This window comes from Triticum urartu, chromosome 5, assembly GCF_003073215.2.
Source record: "Triticum urartu cultivar G1812 chromosome 5, Tu2.1, whole genome shotgun sequence".
Taxonomy (NCBI): Eukaryota; Viridiplantae; Streptophyta; class Magnoliopsida; order Poales; family Poaceae; genus Triticum; species Triticum urartu.
Genome location: NC_053026.1, coordinates 505,419,737 through 505,431,474, shown reverse-complemented (window position 1 = coordinate 505,431,474; position 11,738 = coordinate 505,419,737). Strand labels below are relative to the sequence as shown.

General features: G+C 49.8%; 2 protein-coding genes across 2 annotated transcripts; one reads left to right on the top strand and one right to left on the bottom strand.

Annotated features, from left to right (window-relative positions):
* The first annotated feature begins 3,908 nt into the window (after nucleotides 1-3,908).
* On the top strand, nucleotides 3,909-6,413 carry LOC125510176 (synaptotagmin-2-like). Its single transcript, XM_048675277.1, has 6 exons — nucleotides 3,909-4,423; nucleotides 4,585-4,664; nucleotides 4,746-4,995; nucleotides 5,094-5,450; nucleotides 5,563-5,697; nucleotides 5,981-6,413. Exons 2-6 carry the CDS (start codon nucleotides 4,612-4,614, stop codon nucleotides 6,107-6,109), a joined length of 924 nt encoding a protein of 307 aa, XP_048531234.1. The 5' UTR covers nucleotides 3,909-4,423; nucleotides 4,585-4,611; the 3' UTR covers nucleotides 6,110-6,413.
* A 213-nt stretch (nucleotides 6,414-6,626) lies between these two features.
* Nucleotides 6,627-11,197, bottom strand: LOC125510174 (protein ALTERED PHOSPHATE STARVATION RESPONSE 1). The gene is made up of 4 exons (XM_048675273.1): nucleotides 10,192-11,197; nucleotides 9,862-10,079; nucleotides 8,819-9,042; nucleotides 6,627-7,656 (listed from the first exon to the last, which is right to left on the bottom strand). The coding sequence occupies exons 1-4, from the start codon at nucleotides 10,964-10,966 to the stop codon at nucleotides 6,882-6,884; spliced, it is 1,992 nt and encodes a 663-aa protein (XP_048531230.1). The 5' UTR covers nucleotides 10,967-11,197; the 3' UTR covers nucleotides 6,627-6,881.
* Between the last annotated feature and the right edge of the window lie 541 nt (nucleotides 11,198-11,738).

The window sequence follows — 11,738 nt, the reverse complement described above, 5'->3', positions numbered from 1 at the left end:
TTTCTATGGAACCCTCTACTATCCTTCCTCGGTGGCTCTTTTGTCGGGTCGGTTGGATCACCCATTTCTTCCTCGGTGCCGATGCTGGCGGTCTTGACGGAGTTGGCAATGAATAAATTCCATTTGGTTTGCCCATTCAACTTCAACCAAAAATGCATGAGGACAAAGGTCTTCTTCTCCAACTTCAACAAGAAATTGCATGCACGGGGAGGCTACAAGTATAAAACACTGTCCATAGTTTGCATATCCGATTCGACCAAATTACCAAAACAAAGAGCATCCGACCAACATGTTGCATATCCATCCAAAATGACCACCAACTGACCAAAACATAGAGCATATCCGACCAGATAACCAACACACTTGCTCAGAGATTTGGCAGCACTTGGCCACTGTCCGATGAGTTGCTTCAAGTGGTCGCAATACTTGGACACAAACTCTTGAATGATGTACCATTGGTGGTTGAGATACTTTACCGAACGGTTTTTTTTTTGATAGAAAGACTGTAAGGGAACCCCATACAGTATAATTGGTGCAACAAACCCAAATTGCAAGTACCATGCCTTGAACCTGGGTGGGTGGGAAGACATCAGCCCCTTCCCACCACTAGGCTATGCCTTAGTCTGCTACTTTACCAAACGGTTGCGGATGAGCTCGTTGGCATAGGGCTTGAAATGCTTGTGCTCATGGAACGAAGCGTTAATGTTGGCCCAAGATATTGAACCCTTTTGCTCCGTGCCAAGGATCAGATTGATGCTAGTTGCCAACCACACATCGCACAACAACTCGTCCTCCCTCATATTGAAGTTTTCTCCTCTACCCCTTTCCTTTGGATCGGCTACAAGTTCATGTGGACCAAGGGTCGTCGTCGTCCTCCTCCTCCCGCTCCTACTGCATGGCCCAATCCGGCTGTGTGTCGGCTGTGCTTACGTGCCTAGCTGCGTGCCCTGATGGGTGTACATGCCGGACTGGGTGTACGTGCCCGTCTAGGTTTATGTGCCGGACTGGGTGTACGTGCTCGATTACGTGGACTCCGAGTCATCCACCTTCCCGTCCTCATAGCAGCCTCCGCCTCCACCTCCTTTATGGTTCATCTCAAACAACTTCCTGTCCCCGATGTCGTACGCTGGCTCGCCCGCTTGAGGCATACCGGGGAACAACGTGTGGGCACTGAGTTTCTCCATGCCTGACGTCCACGACTGGACAAGTTGTGGCGATGTAGACTCCAGGAAAAGCGGCACCGCGTTGACATCGACAGAAAATCTCGTGCTGCTGGGCGGTGTAGAAGTAGGGAGCCTTGTATTGCTCTGGCTAGGGCGGCGTCTGCACGGACGGCGGTAGTGCCTTGCATCCCTGGCCCTGCCTTGCACCACGACCGCCCCCCTGCATGGCCACCACCTCTGTCGGCCTTCTGCTTCTTGAACGCCGCCACCTTTGCCTTCTGTCTGAGCCGGCACCTTGCCGTGCCACATGCATAGTTGATTTTACGGGCGGTCGCTTTGTCGGATCCTGCACCACTGACTCTGACAGCTTTTCGTAAGGCCCCCCATGGATCGACGTCCACAAAAAGGGCAGGAATTGGGGTGAAGAGTAGCGGAATGTAAGAGAGGGTTAAGAAAGAGTGATTTTGCCATGGAAATAGTGCAGCCAACTCTAAATGCATGTGCTTCAGCTCAATTTTGGATGGGCCGAGGGTGTCAGAATCCTACATGACTGGTGTTCGGACTCCCGCAAAGCCCATGGTTTGGTTCCAGTTTGCAAGAAAACAGAAGTCTGAACTAGTCCGCGGACGGATGTGGGACTCTGTTGGATGGCTTGCGTGGTCCTGACCTTGCGGTTCAGATGGATGCAGGCGATTTAAGGGTCTGTGTTGGAGATGCCCTTAGTCTTCTCAAAGCCATGCATGCTGTTTCCCGCTATTCGCTCTGCAGCTTCCATTTCTCAAGATGATGGAGATTATTATATCCTTTTTCATATTTTCTTGTTGGTACATAATTGAATAAATTATCCATGCCCTGTTCTCCTAGTTACAAAACAGGCTCTTCCTAGTACTTAAAAGATCACAACTCAATTACTTGGCTTTAGACTTCCCATGTGAATTCATCTTCACTAATTCTGTCGTTTGGTTCACGTCTCAACCTTCTACTGTCCCGGATTCCCCATAGTGACATGATTCACATGCCCTTGGTTGAGATGATCCAGATGCATTCTTATAGGGTTTCCATTCATTCTCTCCATCTCCATGCGATCCATGGAAAAATGTCCTGGCCTCCTACACTGGTAGCAGAGTAATTTGTTTGTGTTATGTGGACCTTTATCATTGCTATTGTGATGATCATTGTGGTTATGATGGCCATGGCTATAATTTCCATATTTTGTAGGACCATTATATCTCGTAGAAGAAGTACATTGTTTTTGTTGAGCTCCACTGTTTAGTTTGTAATAGCTTGCCTTCCTCTTGTGATTCTCCATCGAGTAATGTTTGTCTTCAAAATTTATAACTTTGTCTATCATCTCTTGATAGTTGTCAAACTTAACCACAATCAGTTGCATACCTATCTCATCATTCAATATTTTAAGAAACTTCACTTGTCTTGTATCTTCATCATGTACATCATGTAGTGCATAGCGATCCAACTTGTTAAACTCCTCCATACATATGCAAGCACTATGCACTATCCTTGGCGTAAACTGAGAAACTCCTTCCCTAAGCTCACGGCTCTAGCATACACACGTGCAGTGTGAAAAGCTTCCTGGAACTGATCCCAAGTGATATTGTCAATAGGATAAGTGACTTGATAATTCTCCCACCATGTCGTTGTTGATCCTTTAGCAAATGTGAAGCATCAGTGCATCCAACTGTATCAATATTCTTAATTACCGAGTGGAGCCATTCATCGGCTATGATGGGCTCAAAGGTGCTAGAAAACTTTGCTTGGTTCAGCCCGAGCAAACGAGTGAGCACGACCATCAATGAACAATTATTGTAGTGATAGTTATTGTTGGTCTTGTTGGCCATAGTCGGAGCCAAGAGCTGAATGATCTGTGTTTGAGCCTGTAGCAGCTGTTCCATTCATGTTGTTGCGACGACAGTGTAGTGTCTTCTACGACATTGCTTCATGATGCAAGTGTTTTTGTGTATCCGGCAAGTGTTAGTCTGGCATGCCGCATACTTGTTCTCAATTTTGTTGCAACCAAATGGGATTTCGATGTATAGGAAAATGATCAAAATTACCCAGTTGATCCATGCACAACATCAACCCGGGCGTCAATGTTGCAAGCCATACGGGGGTTGCTGCAATGCCAGCGGCATGATGTTGTAAGCCAGAAATATGCTGATGTTGTAAGCCAGCTGTTGTTGTTGTTGTTGTTGTTGTTGTTGTTGTTGTTTCTCTATTGCAGAGCCAGGCACACATTTCATGTTGCAAGGCTGCTTGCCTGCTGCGCGCCAACAAGCCGAACATGCGATGTTGCAGGGCCGGTCACCATTATTTGTTTTTTCAGCAAAGTCGGGCACGCGACCCTGCAAAGATTGTTGCCGCTGTCGCAAATAACTACTCCGTCCGTCCCACAATAAGACGTTCTTTTACAAAAAAAGTCTTATATTATGGGACGGAGGGAATAATTCCTAAAGAAATATGGTCTTTTGGTCTATTTGTTGCTACGATTGTTCACCTAAAAAGAAGTTGTTTTATTGTAGCGATTCGGTTGCGACATTCCTCCATGTTTTCTTCAAAAGATCGAATTGATTTTTAATGTTTGTGTAGGTATGCGTTTCCCCCTTTTTTTAATTGCAAAGAGCGGTAGATTTTATTGGAGGCCAAGCTACAAAACAGAACTATATTTTTTTACCTATTGCCACATCTTATAAACGATACTACCACGGAGCAACATGTGGGCGTATGTCCATGGACTCCTGTGCGAAGAAGTGATGAAGCAGAGGGGAAGGATGTGACATGTGAGGCAAGAAGCAGGGCATGAGAATGCTACAGTGATTCACAGAGAAACAACGCAAGTAGGCTAGGTGGAAAGCGAGTATGCACAGCTAAAAAGCAGATCCATCCAATCCAATGTAGAAAAAGATAGATAGACGGAGTGATTCCTTCGCCTCTGCGTCGGCATCAACTCAGTTCCCCAATCCAAAACCCTAGAACATCATACTTATACACTCTGCTACTCTGTTACACTGCGATTAATACAAGCATCTGTGAGAGGATCGGGAGAGGAGTTGGGTTGTTCTTGCTGATTTGAGTTGTGCATCTTGTGGATCTCCAGGGGAACTTTTATAGATTTCCTAATATTTGGGAGGCGGGGGAGGCGGAGGTGGCAGCTGGTGGTGGCGGGGAGGGCGCGGGTGCGGGTTGTCGGCCTCGGCGGCGGCGAACTGCAGCAGCGCGGCGCCCGTGGCCCGCAGCAGCCGGAGGTAGAGCGCGCGGGCGGCGGCCATGTGTTTAGATGCCAGCAGACTATATTTGTTGTTGTTTTTGGGTGTCTTCACTCACCGCAGTCATGCTGCATCTCCCAAACTGTTCTGTTTCATTCCCTTCACTAAAAATGTCTCGTTATTGTTTTGCGTATTTGCAGGAGACCATCAAGAAGGAAGTCGCCAGCATGTGTCTGCTGCGGCCAAAGACACAACAAGTCCCTACAATGGATCCCTCAAAGTAAAATTTTGATCACTTTGTGGTTGCTTGTGTGTTGTTTCTATAAAATGTCTGTTGCTAATGGCTTCCGCATACTGACAGAGCATCAAAGAGGCCCGTTGGAATTCTACTTGTGAAGGTTTCAGGAGCACAAAATCTGGAAAAGAAGGGCCTGCTGGGTAGTAAATCAGATCCATATGTGAAACTTAAGATGTCGGGTGACAGGCTTCCATCCAAGAAAACAACAGTAAAGCGCAGCAATCTCAATCCGGAGTGGAATGAAGAATTCAAATTTGTTGTGACAGATCTGGAAAACCAGTCGCTGGTTGTTGATGTCTTCGACCGGGCACAGGCATGGCTTCCTTCCTTTGTTCATTGAGTCCGATGTAGCTTCTTTTCGTACACGTGACCAAATAATACGCAGATAAGGTATTTCTTTGCTGTATCTAGGTTGGAAAACATGAGAAGATGGGCATGAACAGGGTTCTGTTGAGCGAACTTGCCCCGGACGAGACTAAAGTGATGACTCTTAACTTACTGAAGACCATGGATCCAAATGATATACAAAATGAGAAATCTCGTGGTCAGATTACCTTGGAGGTGACATATAAGCCTTTCAAGGAAGAAGAAGACACGGAGGAAGAAAGCATGGATGGTACTGATGAAGTGCAGAAAGCCCCAGACAACACTCCAGCTGCTGGTGGGCTGCTTTTCGTCATCCTTCACGAAGCTCAAGATGTTGAAGGGAAGCATCACACAAACCCATACGCAGAGATAATCTTTAAAGGAGAAGAGAAGAAAACAAAGGTATTTGTAACTGTAGTAGTATATATTAGGCACTTGCACCTAGCTATTTGTAACAAAGGTTATGATGTTTTTCGCATGCTTTACGGCACTCGATTTTCCTCCTCTGTTCTAGGTTGTCAAGAAGAACAGGGATCCACGTTGGGAGGATGAGTTTGAGTTTGCTTGCGAGGAACCACCTACAAATGATAAGTTGCATGTTCAAGTCCTAAGCAAAGCTGGAAAGATAGGAGGAATGTTACATTGCAAGGTACGATATTCTACAAGAAATGCTTGGCCCTTAACTGATGTAGTAATTCGCTTTACAAGCATTCTGGTTGCTCCGTGACTATATTAGAGGAAATAGTCATAACGGAGAGCCACAAAATTCCTGTTCACAACAGATATTTGATACAGTACTACTTCTATTTCTTCAGTATCTTTTGATATGAATAAGTGGGTTCGACTATATCTCTTAATGGCATTTCTTAGTACAATGGCTGGATTGTACGAAATTGTCCAATCACTTTGCTTGTATTATTATGTTGTTACAGGAAACCTTAGGCTACATTGATATAACCCTGGCAGACGTGATCAGCAACAGGCGGATCAACGAAAAGTATCGTCTCATCGACTCGAAATATGGGCAGATTCAAATCGAGTTGCAGTGGAGAACTTCATAGAAGCTGCGAGCAAGGTGCCAAAATGCTCTGGCGCACGAGGGTTCGTGCCGTGAAGCAGCTAGCAAAAACTATGCAGATATTCCATTATCTCTGTGCAGATATTCCTTGGTCTCCACTCTCCAGAACATCTGCTTGATCTAGTTGAGATTTTCTGTTAATTACTCAAAAGTTTCATGAGAACAACGTAGGCTCGTTGACATTATAACTTCTTTGTGGTGATAGGGTGCTCACTGTTGAAGATACGCTTATCGTGTGAACAGATTGAAATTTTGAATTGTTGTATTTATGAAATTGCAGTTTTACACCACCTGTGTGATACCATGGCACAAAACAACCCTGTGCAACTAGTCTAAATTTTGGTAGTGCAAACAGCACATCTGCCCAAATTCTCCAGTATATTAGCATACAAAGCCTGAGAGAGAAGGTGGCGCGGTGCTATAGAAGCCGGTGCGATCGAGGAATAAATGGAAAGCCAACCCCAGATCACACCATCTGCAGGATGTTCAAAAACCACAGCTCTTCAAAACAGCCAGATTTTGAATGATTAACAGCTAGTAGAAGCCAGGCAAAAAGAAAGGAAGGCAAGGCCTCGAGTTCATTTACAGCAAGTAAACGAGCTCCAGGCATTTCTATGCCTAGACTAGTCACCAGGTACCAGACCAATGAAGTTGGCTCTGTAAAATCAAACTCTCTTCCAGCCCTACTACCATCACACTACAGGCCTACAAACTGTATACATTTTATACAGTGACCACAGGCAATGCCACTCTCATCAGGTCAGCAGCCTCTTCATGTCGAGCGCCCGGTCCAAGCTCCGCTTGAAGTTGTACACCGACTCGAACGCCTCCATGCAGACACTGGAGAAGCCTGTCATCGCCTGGAAGACGTTGGGGAAGCCTGTCTGGAGGTTGTTCAGGGTCATCGCCCTCGTCACCCCGACGCTCTTCTCGTGCTTGCTCTTCTCGTCGTCCGCCCTGCTCCTCAGGGCCTCCACCTTCGCCCGCTTCTCTGCTACTGGTGTCTTCCGCGTCATCTCTCCATAGCCTGCGGCAGAGTATGGCCCGTATTTGGACTCCAGAGACCGCAGTTCCTCTGTCTTCTTCTCAAAGTCTTTGAATGCAGCATCTGACCTCTTCTTCTGTTTCTGCTCCTCCGCCTGCTGGACTACCACAGCGTGGATCACCGACAGGAGGGTTTTGATCCCTTCTGAGGCCACCTTGTCAGGGATCCGGTCGATGGCCAGCTGCCACTCCTCGCACAGGCTATAGATGTCGGAGTTCTGGATGTCTTTCATGAGTGGGTTGTGAAGGCATTGGAACAGGGAGAGGCGAAGCCAGCCGGTCAGCGAGTAGACATAATCTCTCTGGGACTTAACCAGGCTGCAGAACGCCGAGTACCACCTGTCCACCTCGATCTCGAGCTGGAGCGCCGCCTGCCGGTGGTCATTGGAGGTTGGGTTGCTGCTCATGGTCAGGTATTCAAGCTGCTGCACCATGTGGGTCTGTACCTGATGGCACTCATACATGCCCCTCCACATGCTCATCAAGCTGAAATGGAATGCATTCACAAGAGGAAACATGCATGAGAACAGAGCAAACATACATGTTTACCCAAGAAAGGGAAATGTACTGGCAGGAAATAAATGATGCATCTAACTATCTGACTTGTAATATGCGAGTATTGATATTCACAGGCAGGGAGGAGCTGGATACACAAGTAACTGAAGTAAAGTGCAGGAATAAAACTGCGTAATTGACAATGCAACCAAAATGCGGGTAGGAGGTTTGTGTATTCAGTAATACCAAAGTAATTCTTTCATTTAGAGACATCATGATGCTAAGACAAAGTACACACCAAGCTTAGGTCACCGTATCATTGATGGAAAACTATACAAGAACCTGAGAAGTGCGAGTGAGGCACGCAACAGCTGGTACCAAAGCAGAGGTGCCATGAACAAGGGACTCGCATGATCTTTCCTCCTTTTCCTTTAAGAAAACAAAGTTCTTTGGAAACTGTTGAACTAGCCAGCTATTGTGTTCCAAGCTTCCTAAAGGCACACTTCCGACGGCGATAAACAGCACCAAACTAAATCACCAGGCTCATAGCATCAAGCAATGACATGCCAAACACCACCACCACCACCATCACCTCAAAGGTTTGATGTGCAAGTAACCTACATCCACCATTGCCCAAAGGGGTCAGCTCAGCTGGACCAGGCAGTGATGGGTGGCTGGGAGATCTCTCAGGCAGGCCTAGCTAGTACTGACCGAATCAGTGAACAGGAGATTCAGTCAAGACAGTCAAACACATGAGGATCCCACCAACACCACTATCACTACTTGAATGCTCATCCTTCCAAATCAGTGAGTGTTGACTTGCTACAGTGCCAAAGGCGCATTTTACCAGAGGACCCAAAGATAAAACAGCAGCATGCATGGTCTGAATCAGTGGCTGGCAGGATCAAAACAGCAAAGAACTAATGGCACTGCTGTTATCACGGGCCTCATCTGGGAAGCCCCTTACCGTGGTCCATATGTCCAGCCTAGCTATATCATCAAGCTTATATTTATTTATTTTTTGACCATGCATATGCAAGTACGTACTATGCAAAAAACGACAGATACAGGAAGTAGTGAGACATGTGAGGTACCAGTACTGGATGCATACGGTAAATGAATGAGTGAGGAGTGATGGTGGTGTGGTACTGACCCAGCAACCAGCTCAAGTAGCTGAGGAAACAGCTCGGATTCTCTGAGCCTGATGATCTCGGAGGTGGTGGTGTCGATGGACTGGGTGGCCACCAGCATCTTGGACTCGAGGCTCTCCATCTCCATCCTGTTCTTCTCCATCTTGAGGTAGTCCACGCCCCTCACCTCCTGCTTCCTCAGCAGCCCCACCTTCTTGTCATGCTCCTGCTTAAGCCCCTCGTAGTTCTGCTCGATTTGATTGCGCAGTTAGTTGTAATAGTATGTGGTAAGTTTTGATGCGATAAAGGAGCAAAAATTGACTCAGCAAAGCAATGTAGTATGCACTATTCCTATCTCTCATCAAAAGAAGCACAAGGATTTGTATCTTTAAAGCTGTAAAAACTAAAGCTGACATTTCATGATTACTTAGTGAAAGACGATGAAACAGCCTATCTTTAGTTCTTTACCGTGGCAAATGAGCTAAACAAAGTTTGAAACTATTCGATGAAGGATCACATCAGTTGTACCAATATTCAGAGAACAGAGCAGCACATGAAATTCTGTCTTGCAGGTTATAAAATAACGCACAGAGATCATCTTTTTTACTTGGAAGAATCCAAAGGCACGTACGGTGCATATCATATTTACAGAACCTCCTGACAGAGAGGGTTAAAAAAGAATTACTCCAAAGTGAATGAACAAACAAACAATGCATCCATGTGCCCAGAATGTACTTTGCTTCAGACAGAACCAATTGCCACCCCGCTGGAATCCTTGTTAGTATCTCCCATGGCCATCACAGAATGTACTACTAATATGATAGTCATAATCAGCAAAAGGAGGGCCACTGGCTCCTCAAAAGCACCAAGCCACTCATTCACCCACTGCTTGAGATCTATCTATCTAACCAAGCCGCATATTTCGATGAATCTGCCTGCTCACCTACTCTATGTCGAGATGAATCAATCTGCTCAAAGCTGTAATGCACATTTTGATCGAATGATCCAAAACTGAAGCTAGTAAATAATGCCAACGAAGTGGGTTACACATGATGAACGAGCGCACCTTGACCTCGAGAAACAGCTTCTTCTCCCAGGCGTAGAGCCTCTCGACGGTGGAGGAGTGGCTGAGGATCCCACTGCCTCCGCCATTGCCCATCATGCCTTCGTCTCCTATCCCGAACCTGGAGAAGCCATTGCTGCTGCCTTTCCCGTACCCTCCTCCTGCGCCGCCCCACGACAATCCCGTCGGCTTCAGGTTCTTGCCGTAGCTCATCACCCTCCCTGAAGAAACAAGAATTGATTCCATTGCACGCAGCAAAGATTTCGTCAGACACAATTGAAAATGTGAGCGGGATGGAAGAGCGAGGTAAGCTGATCCGAGGAGTGTTCTTGCCTGGGAGGCTGTTGTTGGTGTTGGGGAGCTCGCAGATTGGGGCCTCGAGCAGCGCGGCGACGCGGGCGCCGGCGTCGGCGGCCTTGAGGAAGTACTCGTCGATCTCGGTGGCGATCTCGGCGAGGTCCTTCTTCCCTGCCGCGCCGCCGCCGCCGCCGCCGCGGGGCAGGGCGACGACGGTGAGCTCGCTGGCGGTGGATGTGGTGGTGGTGACGACGGACGGGGCCGGGGGCTGGGCCTGGGCGGCCTTGGCCGTGACGACGACGGGCGGCGGCGGCGCGGCGCGGGGGGATTCGGCGAGGGAGGTGGCGGCGTCGTCCCAGTCGACGGCGGCGTCGGCGGGGGAGCGGGAGGAGGAGGGCGCGAAGGGGTCCCAGAAGTCCCAGCTGGACGGCATTGGGGCCGGCGGCGGCGGGGGCGGAGGGGGCGGCAGGATTTGCGAGGCGCTGATGGTGGAGGAGGTGGTGGTGGTCCAGGAGCTGGCGGTCCGCGCGGGGCTGAGCGGCGGGGGCGGCGGCGGCGGTGGCGGAGGCGGCGGCGCGGAGGGCGGCGGCTGGTGGCGCTGGTGGTGGGGCGGGCGCGGGTGCGGGTTGTCGGCCTCGGCGGTGGCGAACTGGAGCAGCGCGGCGCCGGTGGCCCGCAGGGAGCGGAGGTAGAGCGCGTGGGCGGCGGCCATGTCCCGGCGCGCCTGCACGAGGTGCTTGGTGTAGCGGCGGCGCGCCTTGCAGCGCGACACCGCCTCCTGGCGCTCCAGCCTCGACTGGCAGCAGCCCATCGCCGGCGCGCCTCCCCGGCCGGCCGGCCGATCGATCAGTCAGCCGCCGCCTCCTTCCCCCCCTTGCGCCTCCTCTCAAATCTTGGCTGGGAAGACGAAGGCAGGCAGTAACCGTTGTTGCCTCCACCGACTGCGCGGCGCTCCCCCCTCTTGACTCCTCGGTCGGGTCGGGTCGCGTCCTTCCAAATTTGCGCTGGGAGAGGGAGAGGGAGAGGGAGTGGAGTGAGGGAGTGAGCTGAAAAGTAACCGGCGCGAGAGGAGGGCATGCGGTGGGAGTGAGGTGGAGCGGCAGAGAGCAGAGGGAGGTGTGAGCTTGGGGCGGCGTGCGTGCGTGTGTGCATGGGACTGGTGTCTTTCTTTCTCGGGCCCCGCCAGGCCCCGAATCCCCAGGGTGCCCCCGGCCGCTGTGCGCCCCGCCGCGGCCGGCGCGAGGGCAGCGCGGGGAGACGCACCCCGCGGCTCCAACGGTCGCGCACCACACCAGCGTGCCGAGGTGGCGCCGATCGTCCCGGTGCGTGTTGGGTTGGTGCTCGCTCGGAGGGGAGCGGGCGTCTTCTTCGGGTGGATTCGATTTGGTTTTGGTTTCGGTTTGATTGCCGCTGGAGGGGAGGGGAACGTTGCGCGAGAGATGTCGCGTTTCAATGCCCCCGATCGCGCGATTGGCAGTTACTTGCGGTGGGTGGGTCGTCATTGGCCGCTTGATTTGCTCGGGTTTGGAAGCGCCAAATGCGTGCCCCGGCGCCGGGTAATAGAGCGTGTCGTGGCAAGGGCG

What these genes read in the sequence shown, in the direction of transcription:
- LOC125510174 (XM_048675273.1), bottom strand. Translation starts at nt 10,966, where the DNA reads ATGGGCTGCTGCCAGTCGAGGCTGGAGCGCCAGGAGGCGGTGTCGCGC. An exon ending in CACCAACAACAGCCTCCCAG is followed by an intron (nt 10,080 to 10,191) that starts GCAAGAACACTC and finishes TTGTTTCTTCAG; the next exon opens with GGAGGGTGATGAGCTACGGC. An exon ending in CTACTTGAGCTGGTTGCTGG is followed by an intron (nt 7,657 to 8,818) that starts GTCAGTACCACA and finishes ATTCCATTTCAG; the next exon opens with CTTGATGAGCATGTGGAGGG.
- LOC125510176 (XM_048675277.1), top strand. Translation starts at nt 4,612, where the DNA reads ATGTGTCTGCTGCGGCCAAAGACACAACAAGTCCCTACAATGGATCCC. An exon ending in ATGTCTTCGACCGGGCACAG is followed by an intron (nt 4,996 to 5,093) that starts GCATGGCTTCCT and finishes TGCTGTATCTAG; the next exon opens with GTTGGAAAACATGAGAAGAT. An exon ending in GAGAAGAGAAGAAAACAAAG is followed by an intron (nt 5,451 to 5,562) that starts GTATTTGTAACT and finishes CCTCTGTTCTAG; the next exon opens with GTTGTCAAGAAGAACAGGGA.